The sequence below is a fragment of the Chelmon rostratus genome, chromosome 18 (assembly GCF_017976325.1).
Source record: "Chelmon rostratus isolate fCheRos1 chromosome 18, fCheRos1.pri, whole genome shotgun sequence".
NCBI lineage: Eukaryota > Metazoa > Chordata > Actinopteri > Chaetodontiformes > Chaetodontidae > Chelmon > Chelmon rostratus.
In genome coordinates this window covers 11,165,188-11,180,320 of record NC_055675.1, presented here as the reverse complement: position 1 = coordinate 11,180,320, position 15,133 = coordinate 11,165,188, and the positions used below count along the sequence as shown (strand labels likewise).

At 43.7% G+C, this 15,133-nt stretch overlaps 1 protein-coding gene across 1 annotated transcript in view; it reads left to right on the top strand.

Moving 5' to 3' along the window:
- nbas (NBAS subunit of NRZ tethering complex) overlaps positions 1-2,611 on the top strand; it is a 146,375-nt gene extending 143,764 nt beyond the window's left edge. Inside the window, exon 53 of the mRNA XM_041958947.1 lies at positions 1,490-2,611. Coding sequence (XP_041814881.1) covers positions 1,490-1,765 — 276 coding nt within the window. The 3' untranslated portion in view covers positions 1,766-2,611. The remainder of the gene's footprint in view (positions 1-1,489) is intronic.
- The last annotated feature ends 12,522 nt before the right edge of the window (positions 2,612-15,133 follow it).

The window sequence follows — 15,133 nt, the reverse complement described above, 5'->3', positions numbered from 1 at the left end:
TCTTCCACACTCCTGAGCCCTGAACCCTCTCTTGTCTTCCTTTTCCATAATTCCCATTATAACCGGGTGGCCTCCTCATCCACCTCTGCCTCAAGATTCAACAATGTCTCTGTCCTCCCTCCCCCTCATGATTCATCTGGTCCCGTCGGTCAGCGGAAGGGATTTATTCAATCATTAGTCATGCATGACATGCTGTATCTCTTTAACTGCTGTATGTCATCTCTCTGTCTGTCTTTTGTATTCTATTTAAATGGTAAATGTATCCAAATCGAGAATACTTTCACAGGAACAATGAATCTTGGGACGCAGTGATAATGTTCTTTTTCAGATCTGCTCGCATTTCCACAACGTGAAACTTAATAAAAGTCTGATTCCAGGAGGGGACGGTGTCATTGTCAGTGACAGCAGTTGATCGTCTCTCAGCTCTGACGTGAGACGTCGCGGTTCACTAATATCCGTCCTCGCATGAGTGAAGGGATCCTTTTTAACAGTTTTATGTTTTTAAGGATGAATTATCCTTCGGGGGGGGGGGGGGGAAACGGAGCGAGGCCAGCACGGAGATGAGAGATTTTAGAGGTGAGGGAGAGGAATTCATCCGGGTCTGCTCCCCTTCTCGACTACAGAATAGAAGACATGAGCTCCACATTTATAATTGATCTGCCTCAGCTCCAGAAATACCCTGACAGGGACTCGCCGCTGTCCGTGTGTGTGCGCGCGCGTGCGTGGTTGCGCAAGTGCGGGCTTAATAATAGAGACAGCAAACAGGTAAGAGGATGCAGAGGAGATGGGCTGAGTCACAGAGAGAAGCTGAGAGACGGCCTTTCAACCCCAGCACTCAGCACCGCTTCTCCGTGGCCTGGAAAGCACTCGCAGCGGCCCCGCCGGCTGTTCGCTGTTTGAATTTGCATGCGATTCATTGATGTAAAGAGGTGGAAGATGGGATTAAAATATTACGTAAAGGGCTGTTTATGGGTGCGTGAACATGTGTTCACAATTGTTTTGGCAACTGCGACTGCTGCAAAGAACTGCAGAGGAAGTGTGTTTGTGTGTGTGTGTGTGAATGCACATGCCATGGGAATGGCGGTCAGCCGCAGATTCAACACAGGATTTGACCATTCTGACCTCATCAGGTTTCTTCAAGCGTGTAACATTGTAATCCTGCACAGCCTGGAAATACTGCTGCTGCAGCAGGAAGCTACGGTAGCTTTTGTTTTTAGACAGACCACTGTGGCCGGTAAATCTACAAATCTAGCAGCCACTTTCAGCGTTTTATCAGCCAGCGGGTGTTTAGAGTAGAATACGTCTGCTGAATGGTGGCTGTTTACCTGGCAGCGAGGCCGGTTGCATATTGCCAAAGTTCTGGCTGTTAATCTTGGCATGTATTCACAGGGGTGGAAAAAACATAATCACAATGTAAAAGGGAAAGTTGGTTTCTCCTGACTGCATCACCACATGTGTGTTTACACTTGCTCCTGTCTTTCTCCTCCAGGAGACGGCTACCCTTTGCGACGCCGAGCTCCTCTCGTTGCTCCTGGACGCCGGGCTCCTGGTGGGCTGCGCCTCCTCGGCCCTGTACCCCCCGCTCAGCTCCCACATGCTGTCCCACCAGCAGGAGGGAGGCTGGGACGTGGAGAAAGCCGCCGCCGAGCTGCTGGCGGCAGGCCACGGGCCCGAGGCGGGCTCCCTGCTGCTGGCTCACCGCGGGACCCACCAGGCCCAGTTCACCTTCAACTCCGCCTTGGCCGTTCTGAGGAAGTGGCTGTAATGGGGGGAGGAACGAGATGTGAGGGAAAGAACGCGGCGGGGAGGCAGTTTGGAGCGCCGCCACGGACCGCGGCGATAAAGCAGATTTAGGGAAGGAGAGTGGGAAGGTGTTGAGAGGGGAGTGGAATTAGATTGGATAGAGATCTGAAGAAATTAGCGTGAGGCGAGAGCAGAAGTGTTATTGGGCCGTACCTCTGCATTTTGTTCTGTAATTGGGTTTCGGGTTCATCAACTGAAGCCACTTCAACAGCAGCTGCAGCGTCTGCCTTGAAGGTATAAGAGCGGATACCTTTAATATCGAAACATCTGCTCAATTAGAAACACACACACACACACACACACACACACACACACACACACACATATATATACACAATCACAACCTCTACTGTCTCTCAGTCATGAATGGATGCACTTGCTGCTTGCATTTATTTGTGTGTGTGGTTGTGTACTGTGTCCTATTGTGTGATAAAGTAATTGAGCAATAGCCGGGAAGCTGTGGGTGGATATTAGCCTATTGTTCCGTGACAGGTTTGCCTCTTTGACGTCCCACCGTTAAACACCCTGCCTCTGCTCCATTGTTTTCCCCCTAATAATGTCTAATTAATTCCTTCTAAACAAATTAGCCCCGCAGCTGCCCTGCGCCGTGCGTGCGCCTGTGCACGAGTATTGTATACGAGCACCCAGCGATACCATGCAGTGCTAATGATGATGAGGGGGTAAACAAGTGCGTGTGTGTTTACGCACGCAGTGATGCTGTCAGCACGGTTTGTTTCACTTTATAAAATAAAGGTTTTATTCTGTCCCACTTTTCAGATCTGAAATAAAGACACATCTAATGACATGAGAATGAGTCACTGAGTTTTCCTTTCTCTTGTATTTCCGTTTCACAGTAGTGTCGGGGAACGTTTAAATCTATGCAGTCTTTTAGACAGAAAAGATATTTGTAAATCGACCCTGTTAGCGTTTCAGTGAGCTTCACTTTTCCGTTTAATGAACGGGTTTCATGAAGATCTGGGCTCCGTCTCATAATGAATGCTCTCAAAACGTTTGCATTATAATTACAGCATTTCCACGCCGCTCCAAGATAATTACAGCCCTCTGACCCAAACAGCCTCACATGCACTTTTAGTTTTCTTCCACAATCATTTCCGAACAGTTTTGTGAAGCGTTTGCGCTGGTCAGCAGGCACAACTCCGGCGAGGGTTTGGAGCAGCCGGCTGCCTTCACCTTTCCCTCGACCCGGGCTGTCACCGAAGGCATTTGTAACCTTTTCAAGAACTGCAAACAGGCGAAAATACATTTTGAGAAGTTGTTCGCAGGAAAAAAAAAAAAAAAAAAAATCAAAGTGTCTAATTTATTTTGTTTGTCAAAGTGGTAAAAGTGTGATTTTCAGACTGTTCAAAATAAAAATTAATGAAGTGCTGCTGACTGCAGGTCCCCGGAGCAGCGGGTTTTGTTTTGTATGTGCACTTAAAAAAAAAAAAATCAAAGTAAAACATAATTTTACAACATTAATGGACAGTAGGAGGGAATGCAGGGTTTGGATGGTGATTAAGCAAGAAAAATATCACTTTTTCTACTCACAGAATCTTATGAGCTGACAAATATTAATTTACTTATTTTTTTATTTTATTTTATTTTTTTACTGTTTTAGTACATTGCGTCACTAATGAGACAGAGATAATCTTAATATAATGACTGTGGTCACTGATATTGAAGGCCCTGAAACCCTTTATTCTGAATCAGCTTCTTATTCTAAGTGATGGGTTCCAACAGGAACACAATTATCAGCCAAGGAGAGAAGTTTTGAGATTTCACGAGAGATTTTTCTCATCTGTGCTGTCCTGTTCAGCAGGAAAACGCTGATGTCATGTGCGTCCATGCACCAATCAGGACTTGCTATTGCCACTGTCAATCAAATCTGGTCACACACACACAAAGTCCTGATGAAGCAGATTTGCGCTTAAACTCTTAATTGCTTATATCTTCATACAAGCCTGAGTGTAAAGGCACTGAAAACAAATATTGATGAGTAAAGAGGCAGCGTGGGTGTAGTTTGATTGGCAACATGTGCAAATGAGCCCACACCTGTCGTCACAATTTGATTAAAATAGCTAAACTCTGATTGGCGCACAGTAGTAAATGACATCAGTTCCAAACGCCCCCATCAAACCAGTGACGTGAAAACTGCATCGAAACACAGAGAATCGCTCTAACTTTAACAGAAAACCACACTGCCTTGAAACCAGTCTTTCAGGAGCTTTAAAAATAGTGTGCTCATGTGTGCACCGTGCTTTAGTTAATTATCCAGATGCAGTTTGTTGAAAACCAGCTGGAACCGTTCTTGATGGCTACCTTATGGAACTGTGGCACCAGTGGCTTCAAGGCCCATTTAAATCTGTTCAGGCAGTAATAAGCAGATCATGTCTCCATATTTGCTCGTTAAGTTTCTCCTGCTGCACTTAATCCCTTAATTTAATAAATGAACTTCCTAACGATTTCAGCCTGGCTTTTCTGTGAAGCGTCTGCCTTTTCTGCTGCGTCCAAACACCAAATAGAGGTTGATTTCCTTTAATTCCCCCGTGGTGAAGTTTGTGCTGAATATATTTTGTTTGGGATCCCCTTATCTTTCTGCTCCATGAGTGCACAGTGGTGTTTGCCTGCCTAACCCCTCTGTCATTTACAATGCTCTCAGGATAGCTAAAATAAGAATACACTTTTTTTTTTTTAATATTGTGAAATATTCAACAATAATTCACTTTGGCAGGCAACATTTCAAACAGCTGCTGGAGTAGAGTAGCTCGTGTCAGGCCAGATATTGAATAAAGGGCCGTGGCTCCGAGGTATTTACCCTGACAGCGGTACTGCTGTGTTTCTGGCCAATATATGAGAGCTGAGGATAGGGTGGGTGGCTGGTCTATATATCAAACAAAAGGGTAATGAATCTAACCACCTGTGGAGGGGTAGAGGAAAATGAGACAACGCTTCTATCAGTGACAGGCTGCATGAATATATAGCAAATACCGAGCGATCAGGTGGGCTTTCTGCAGGCCCGACTGTGGAAGTGTCAGCATTATACCATAAGAGGAAATAACACTGGAGAGATTAATGGGTCAATTTCTCAGCCTTCCACTCCGTCACTCATGACTCACAGTATTTAGCGCTATTCTGAGCCAGTGTCAGACGCTGATTGTTATAAAGACAAGTGGGCTGTGCAGTCTTGAGAAAAATACACTGATGCTCATTCCCTCGTGTCAGACGTGTTATCTCAGCCCTGCAAAATGAATTAAATTGGTCTCAGACAGTAATTGACCCAGGTTGGCTCATGCCCTCGAGCTACAGCAGGAGTCCGTTTTTAGCCCTGGCCAGCATGAAATCAACTCTTTGTGCTAAACTAACAAGATTACATGAAGCCTCATTGTAATCAGTCTGAACTGTAAAATCCTCCAGTCACCAGGTTGATCGAATCAGCGCTCGCGGGCTCGGACCTCTGGCTTTTAACACCGCAACAAAGTGGTACATCTCCGATAATGTTTGTGCAAAGAAACTCCAGCGTCGGGCAAACACACAGCCTTAAGTACTTAGCAGACGAGTGATTATGCATCTGTGCGAGAGAGACAGCAGCACTGAGAGCAGTCATTTGGGTAAATCAAAAGAATGGAAATGTGCAGAAATCTCTGAAGGTGGAGAGGGGAGGCTGGTGCATTAAGACTCAATTTGATTAACATACTGGTGACAGAAAGAGAGAGACGGATGAGAATAGCTTAAAAAAAGGCCAATGGAACAGGAGCAAGTGCATTAGCACCGCAGTGTTTTATGGCATGGTGCTTTGACCCGTCTTGATTAGCAGAGCTCACCCACATAAACCCCGGGGCCACTTTTCTATGTGTTTGCTTAAAATACTCACACACACACCTGAGATCCCAAACAGCCTCTCAGCTACGTCCAGACAGCACTTGCATCTTATTTCTCAGCAGACTTTCAGCTTGAAAATGTGCAAAGTTTATCATTTGTAACATGTTCTGTCTTTCACATGTTTACTCTCAGTATTAATGCTTTTTCTTTTCCCAACAGCTTTTCCCCTGTTCCCTTTAAGGCAGCTATAATCAATGCTTTCATATTAACAATAGCTCTTGAAGAAAGTGAAGCATTTAGCCGTTAAAGAGCCAATGTGTTTCTTAGGAATCGGTGGAGACCATAATTAAGCTAGAAGGAGAGTGAATGTTAGATGGCCAGAAACGTTTCCTGTGTTCCTCAGATGTTCACCATGTTCAATGTACGTTCTCATATGGCTGATAAGGATGTTTGATTCCCCAAATAAAGTCTAATCGCCCAAGATTCTTGAAGTTATTCCCTCCTGATTGAAAATGCATCTCGAGCATTCCTTTGAACTCGTCAGTTCTTTAAAATGTGTACCAGGTGCACTGTTGTGTATTCAAGTCCAAGTTTGAAAAGAGTTTTGCCAAACCTTTTTTCAAAACAGCCTCGCCCACTTTCATTATGAGCCCTAACACCCTGTAAATCTCTCTTGAATATTAAAATCAGAAGCAGAAACTCCATCAAGTCATGCATAATATTCGTATTCCACACCCATTCATTATAGGAACTCCTAAAAAGTTGATGCTGACAAAGCCTTGCTGAGGATTGAGGGGCTCCTGTCTGTTTGGATCTCAGCCCTAAAGTTCCCTTTCAGCGTGCTCCATCCTCTCACGATTACCAGAAATATAATTTCACCTTTATTGACTTCTGCCTTGAATTAACATTCAGTCAGACCTCTTCACCAGCGTGTTCCTCTCTCACACAGAGTAGTGCTTAACACGAGCACAGACACGCCATGAAAATGGGCAGGAGTTCCCACTTTTACAGTCATTTCGCTCTTGATCTTGAATGTCACTCGTGCTAATATAATGGCAGAATCCGTGATTAGGATTAATCATGTAAATGTCTGGCTCTTATTTACACCTGCTGGCTTTCTAATGAAGTTAAATAATGAGACGATCTTTTCTCTCATGCACTCTTTTTTTTTTTTTTTTTACTCTGCAGTCTTTTGGGCTTAGCTTGTGCTTGTGCCTGTGTGCACAGATTGCAAGCAACCCTGGGAAATATTGTTAAGGTCTACCTCCCCTACTGCTGGGTTTGGTAAACACAGTGTCACAACCTGTCAAGTGTCAGCATCCTTTTTTTTTTTTTGTCTGTCTGACAAAGCTCTCAGTGCAGGCTGTGAGCCATCATCGCAATCCATCCAGAAGGTGAGAGAGCAGGGGGGAGAGGAGAAAGAGAAAGTTTGTCCCCCCAGGGTGAAGCTGAGTGAGACGGGATCTTACAAACGCTCTCCTCTGCTGAAGAGAGGTTATCTCTTTGAAACAAGGCATTTAGCTTGCGCATACAAGTCCTCTGTGGAGTCGACAATGTGAGACACAGAGAGAGAAAACATGAAAAGAGAGAGAAAGGAGTAAAAAACTGTGTTTGCATTCCAGGAAATCCCTCACACGCCTTCCACATTGTGAACAGACTGAATCCTGGGAAATCACTCCCCCTCCAAGGCCATGTTTGTTTCCTTTACCTCTTTATTTTCATCCATCCTGTCTTACCTGTCTTTGACCTATAACCTTGCCCTCTATGGAGTGACTGTCTAGCTACTCCTTTACTTGCAGCGCCCTGAAACACACACACACACACACACACACAATCCTTCAAACAGAAACTGTAGGAGTAAGACGCATTTGAAAAGAGAGTCGTAGTATTGAGTGTAAAGAATGGAAGAGAAACGATTGAGGTGGGAGGTCAGAAAAGCATGGGAGATGGGAAATGAGTGAAGGTCAAACACGGTGATGACTAAAGAGAGAAAGCAGAGCGAGAATTAGAGGGTCTTGACTGAAGATAGTACTGCAGGATTTGCATCACATGGCTTCAGTAAAACAGAATAACAGAGCAGGAGAGAACAAGGACGTTGGTGCAAGGCTAAACCTGTATAAGTGCTGCAGTGAAGAAGGTAATGCTGTTTTATATAAATTCAAAAATGGCTAATTTTCGCACATTGCCTCTTTGAAAACGCAATCGCAGTCATATTAAAGGATTTACTGTAGAGTTATTGACAAATTGACTGTGTTAGGCTGAGTAGGTTCATGCTGTGTTAAACTCACTTCATCAGTTTCCCCTGTTTCTCTTAGTGGCTGGAAGTGGGCAGGCGCAAATCAATTAACTCCCAGGTCCAGGTGAGTCATTCTGGAGACGTCCTCACCGCCTGCGAGCTTTCCATTCTGTATGCACACCGGAAAAAAACTTCACTGACTCTGTAATGGGAAGAAAACACAAAGTGGCTCAGACCGAGCAGCACAACACTATTCCAGCCGATCGGCAACAAGTAACGCTGGTTCTCGTGCACGTTCAGAGGAAGAGGAGGGGAGATGTGGCGCACTGACATGTCATCACATTGTGAGAAGGGAAAGATGGCCGTATCTGTAATATTTCTCCAGAATGACTCACCCACCCTCCCTGCAGAGTTCACTTTGATACCAAGTTTATATCTATATTAAGCGTTTCACACCAAAAGGCATCCAATCATCAAATGTGTCATACACCTGTGTGTGTATGACACCAACAATATGGGGACCTACTTGTAAGAATATTTGCGCCATGGTGCTTCGAGTGGTCAGAAATTCAACAGGGTACCCTTCAGTGTTCATGCGTGGCAGTGGAGATTAAACTTGCTGAGAGCTGAGAAATGTTTTTGTCCAACCTAACGCCTACACCTAACTAAACTGCGACAGTTTCACACTATTTACCATGTGCTGGAAGGGCTTTCTGGCATGAAGTCTTTGTTCGTTGCACACAGATGCTAAAGGGTACTTGTGAGGGCAGATCTAGGATTTTTCTATAGAGGCCAAGTATATGTCCAACATCCAGTAATATCAGTGTGGTGTCATTCCTTGTTTGCCAGTGGCTTTATAACTCTGAGCGAAGACACAAATCATTGGATATATTTTGCAAACTGAGCCATGTCTAAGCACACTGTGTACTTCAGAGAAAATAAAAAGTTTTCATATTTATTGCATTTTAACCCTAACCAGTCCAGTAAAAATAAGCCTAAAACACCTGTCCAAGACATACCCAGAGTTAACTCATAGCTGCTCTTCAGCCGTTTGGAGTACATCTTGGTCTCTTTTGAAAGGCAACACTTTGAACTTTTATCCCCAGCTGTCAGAATCACTGTAAGTACTTAGCTGAGTAGTAAGAGTTTGAACACACTAAAGTAGGAGGTTTTTTTCTGCCTAAATGTTTTCAACATGAAGCCTTACTCTAGTTCAATACAAACTTATTGCAGTACAACAGAAGCTGAGTATTTTCATGTTTTCTGTAATGGTGTATCTAGGTGTCCTCCAAAAAAGACAATTTACTATATATACATACATACATACATACATGCATATATATCAGAGAACACACACATGTACATATCTATATGTATATTCATGAAATCTAAATTTTGGTCATCTATATTCATTTTTAAAGTATATATATACCTATGTTTTGGCTATATATCTTTGTATTGAGGCCATTTGTTATATTTATCGCTTCAAATTGTGTGTCATTTCCCTATTTGTGTCTGGAGCTCTAAATAACCCCCTAAAGTGGTATATTGCCATATTCAGAATTTCATTGGCTATTTGAAGCGTCAGCCATCTGCAAAATTGGCTGTGATTGGCTCAATCTTCACACCGAAGAACAGAAGGAGGCCCCTCTTTTCAACGCAGACTGTTATTGGCTTCTCTGGTTGCTGGGCTTCATATGGCAGATCATGATTGGTCAATGAGGCGTCATTTGAAAACTGAGATGCTACAAAGTAACTAGAGACATGATAGCACCAGTCTGTATACGATTATGGGAGTTGGAAGAGGGAAAAAACAGACTACTACTACTACTACTACAGTAAGACGAGCTCATCGCCTGCTAATTTAAAAGGAGAAAACATATTTCTGTGGATTATTATTATTATTATTATGTTTTGAACTAAATGCTTTACTGCAGTGGATCGTGTGGACCTGTGTCGATGTTAGCAGAATGTTTTTGTCAGGGTGTCATTGATCTGAGGATCAGCGAGAGACGTAGGGTGGATCCCATTTCTCAAAATTGCATCCTCGTTTCCCTCACTTGCGTCTTTTCCTTGCGTCTTAGTCCCTCCCACCAGGGATGCATGAGAGGACGCAAGGAAACCACGCAAGGAGAGAAGAAACGAGGAAACATGTTTTATGAGAATTGAGACGTCCTTTCCTCTGAAGCGTCACGTGAAGCGACGTCTGTTCCTGATGACGCGACACAGCTGGATCTGCTGCAGTTACCGTTATATTCACACCCCCACCGCCCCCCGCCCTCGATATATTTACATTTTATACTTATATTTACATTGTTAAAAAGTCTCCAGCACTAGCAAGTAAATATGAAACACTTTTATTAACACACATGAGAATTAATGAGTTCATTCTTGGTTGGACGCCTCTTCCAGGTGAACAGGTGTCATTTTCTGACCTGAACTTTATCAGCCTCGCTGTGTCTTCTGTCCTGTTCAATGAGACACATTTCAGAGCTGTCAGTGAAGAGAAACCTACGAGCCATGAAACACATTATTTCACTCAGATAACACGCAGAAAAAGTGACGAGAGGCCGATGTGTTAGTGTTAGAACAGGTTGTAGATAAAAGACTGCTGAGTGGAGACAAAACTGGAGACAGATGTTTTAATGTCTGACGCTGAACGCAGAAATCAGCTGCTGCGGGACTTTTACCCATCAGTAGAAATAATAGCGGTAAACCAAACTCTGTCTCCAGCTACGTCTCTCTCAGGTCTGGGATATTCCGTCTCTTCTCCACATTTGACATGATTTCTCTGAATATCTGTAAAGAAATAAGTTTCCCCGCCTGCCGTCCTGCGCACATTGAGAGGCGGTTGCTACGCAACGTAAGTGTTTTGCTTTCAGAGCCGCTGCGCAGTGAGAGCGATGACAGACGAGAGTAGACTCATTTTAAATCAATAAATATGTTTTAATCACTATTTTGTGTCACTTTGTATTGAATGCTTTAGTAGTGAGCAGAGTTCAAAGCGGGATAATAGTGAGCAGGTTCCTATCGTTCCTGCTCACTAAACATCATCTCTTACGTGATTGAAACATGACGGATCCTCATGTTCTTGTATTATCGCTCTTTGGAGAACGTAAGTTTAAGTTAGGCTCATCTGAATTACAGCCATTCACTGCAGGATATTTACACTAGCGCACTTTCTCCACCTCGTTCAAACGTGCCAGCTGTGGGGGTGGAGTCTTCATACCGTTCAGTTGACAGACTTCCGGGTAGGATGCACTGATGTATCCTCGCTCATAGCTCCTCCGAGAGCCCTCCTCGCTCCTCGATCCTCGCTCCTCAGAGCCGCAATTTTCGCTTTGGGACGGCTGGCAATATGGCGGACCAGAAGTACTTCCGGTTCGAGCGAGGAGCGAGGAGCGAGGAAACGACAATTTTGAGAAATGAAATGCACTCATAGTCGGTGAGTTGCCTCAACTTCAAAATCGGTTGTTCGTCTGCTGTTTGCATTTATTGTGCCTTCTGTTGAGATTTTATCTTGAACTGGTTTGCATTAATCAATTCACAAGAATCTTAGCTTTCTAATCGTGTACCATATAAGTATAATCGTAAAGGTAGTGTTTGTGTCAATAGACGGGAAGAAAAATTAACAAGATATGATCCTATGACCCGCTGGTGGGCTGTTGGAGCGGTTTTAACTAACTAGTGATGCTAATTGCTGCTACCTAATTTCCACAAACCTCAATGCTGTGACAACAATTAAACACTCTTCTAACATGAACGTATGTGCTATTACCTTCTCTCCCACATCATCATCCTCATCTCACAAGAAGTGTTGTTGCTGTTGCTTGTTGGTATGTATCTTATATGCTAGCTTTGTTGCTACTGTTGGCTCCTGTAGTGGCTCAAATGTTAGCTTTGCCAAGAGGTTGGCTACTTCTGTTGTGAAGGCATTTTGAGAAACTGATATTGGATGTAGCGATTTGCATAAACTTTAGAGAAACCAGCTGCTTTAGTGGCTCAGTAACTGCTAAAAGAGAGAGTGACTGCCGATGTCCTTGCAGAAGCCTTGTGACTAGATCCCATGATGAAAGGGCAGGAATATAAATCAATCAAACCGTTGGACGGAGAAAAATAATATGAGTTTACCACTAACCCGAATAACTGCCACAAATGACCATTATTGAGAGTCTCTGTGATAGGCTAGTGTTCAAAACACTGGAAACTCTTGACATCTCTTGTGTCACACTCAACTTTAAAATCTTTTTGACTTTTAAAATTTCTTAAACAAGTGAAACATTTTGCCAGCAGCACAAGGTTCTTCTCAAAAGTTCAAACATGGCAGAATGAGGCCGATCACTGTACAACTGAGAAGGAAAATGACACTTGATTTGACGAAAGTGATGAAATGAGTCGATTTGCATCGGAGACATGTGAATGTAACTCCCAGAGCTGATGGAGTCTGATGGATTGTAACATTTAATAATAGATCAATATGGTATATTTTTCACAGTGATTCCATAGAAGCAGCTCTGTGTGAATACCATATGTGAATGATGATAGAAATAAAGGACTGCATCACAGAAGCAGCTAGATGTGATGAAACTGGAGCGACATGGAATTATGACATTACACAAATGTCTTTGCACTTGAGAGAAGTGTATCTGTAAGCATCGAATGTTACCACGTTTCCAACAGCTGTTTTATTACTCTGGGAAGAAATAAAAGTCGGTAATGGGTTGCATTTCACATATCGGCATCAACACCCCGTCCTCTTTTGCAGGCGTACATGTATTAATATCCTCCAAGCTGTTACTGAGTGCCGTATGTTTCCCAAACTGGTTGTTCGGTTGCTTAGGAGAATGAAAGAGAGAGCTAGAGAGGATGTGGAGAGCTGGTTTGAGACCTGGGACAGAGCAGTGCTGCTGGAAGTGCAAAACTGGGGGATCCAGAATGGCTGGAAGGTTGTTAATGCACGTCTAAGGACGGAGCTGAAGCGAGAAGCAAAGCAGGAGATGGAAAGAGAGAGGACATGAACTGAGCAGATCTGCCAAATCGATACGAGCAGCAGGGGAGATGTTTTCATATATATATTTTTTTCTCAGTCCCGCTGTAAAAATGAGTGTGCTTGCCTTTATTTTTTTTTCAACACATCAAATGGAGGAGGGGAGGAGTGGATGGAGGGAGGAGTGGATGGAGAGAGCAGGAGGGATGGAGGGATGGAGGGAGGGAGAGGAGTTGAAAGTCTGGGTAATACTTCAGTCTAAGTGCAGTAAAAGTTTCATCAGCAGTGTGTGTGTGTTGGGGGGCATGCAGCTACCTGTGTGTGCATGCATGTTTCTGTGTGTGTGTACAACACAGCACACCCACGTGTGCAGAATATCAATTCGGTCTGCACTCCCTGTGTGTATTTGTGTCTATTTTCCTCTGTTTCAAGCATTTAGCATCTCTTCTCCTGCAATCAGACGCTCATTGATGTCGATCTCTTCGGCTGAATGAAGCAAATTACCTGCTTTACCGGCAACTGTTATCTTCTCTGCTGCCGTGTTTGAGCTCTGCTGCACCTTGACTCAGCCTATAACACCAACAACGTCTACCTCTCAACACACACACACACACACACACACACACACACACACACACATCACACACAGTGGAAGGTGGAGTTTAAGAGACCTTTGCCTCCTTCCTGAGTGTAGGCAGGGCGATTACAAAAAGTTTTGAATCTGTGTGCTGTTTGTGAAATCCTGAATCTGTGAGGATTTCAACAGATATGTGCATCGAAGTCTGTTTGCATGTAATTCTCTGGCAAAGTTAAAGCAAACTTTAAAAATGTTGCAGAAAAGAAAAAGAAAGGAAATGGAAAAATGCTTTCATCCATCCTGACCATCTGCAGGAGAAAACAGAGAGAGGGCTTCTTCTTCTTCTTTTTTTTTTTTTTTTTAGTCATTGGTTTTCTTGAATTTTGCCATTTACATCAATCTTTTCAAATATGATGAGCATAAAAATATGTCACTGTTACGCTGGTCCTTACCAACTCCTGCTGGTGCAGCCAAATTTTATTCAAAGCTTGTCTCGCCAATTCTTATCTTTAGACTTTACTTTAGATCCCGAAGATGCCAAAAAAGTCAGGCTGAATTTTGGAGAAAATGCGTGACATATAGAATATTTCTGGGTGATAAAATGATGCAGTGAATGAAAATGATTTCACTCCGTGTAAACATCAAACAGCTTCACTGAAGAGTTGATACAAAATATGTGATGCTGTCAGACAGGGAGGAATAAAATGCTTTTTCCAGCCTTGATACTTCTTATGAGGGAAGCTATAAGGGGAAAAGTTGATTTTAAGAGGTTTCAATGACACTTGTACTTGGTTAAAGCGCATCACAACATGTTTCAGTTCCAAGGTATTTCTCTGAAACATTAAATATTCATGGCAGAAAGTGCACAGAAAACATATTTCGGTTGTATTTTGAAAGGAGCGCAAAAACTTTGATTGGTGGAATACTTGACATCACCCTTTTCCAGCTGAGCCCCACCATACATACAGAACTTTCTTCTGTGCAATAACCAAAACTCTTGTAATGTTCATGTTAACGCCCCATCACTCGAAGTAAGAAGCTGATCGGGAAAATCAGCTTTCTTGGCCTTCGTGAGGTTTATCTCAATGAAGGAAAAGAATAATGTGCGTGTTTACAGCATGTGGCACGCATTATGTGCCCCCTCCAGTGCTTACTAGAGTTTTTCCAACCAATCCAACGTAATGACAAATCAAAGCTAACCAACGACGGCGGCAGCAAGAGGAGCAACAGGTGTTTGTGGTTCTGAGCAAATTCAAGCGAGAGGAGAATGAGGCAATCAGTTACCATGGCGATCGTAAAGAAGGAGGAGGAGGAGGAGGGGTGGAGGAGGAGGAGGGAGCGCAGAACAGTTTCGTTTGGAGAGTGTCACTTACAGGCTTTGATGATGATAAGGGCTGCTGCCGGGGTAAACAACATCAGAGCGTTAAAATACTGAGAGAATTGGCCACTCCAGAGGATCAGGTTGAGCTCGCTAACAGCTTTTTCCCCCCTTCTCCTTCTTCTACTAATCTCCTCCTCCTTAGTACATACCCCCCCACGACGACATCTGCCTGTCTGTCTCCATCTCCTCACCCACTCACCCCAACACACACACACACACACACACACACTCACCCGTCAGCCCAGGCTACCTGCTACTCTCCCCCCGCAGGTGTGCTGCTGGCCTCGTGATGAACGGCAAGGATCACCGTAACCATGGCAACACTCTGAC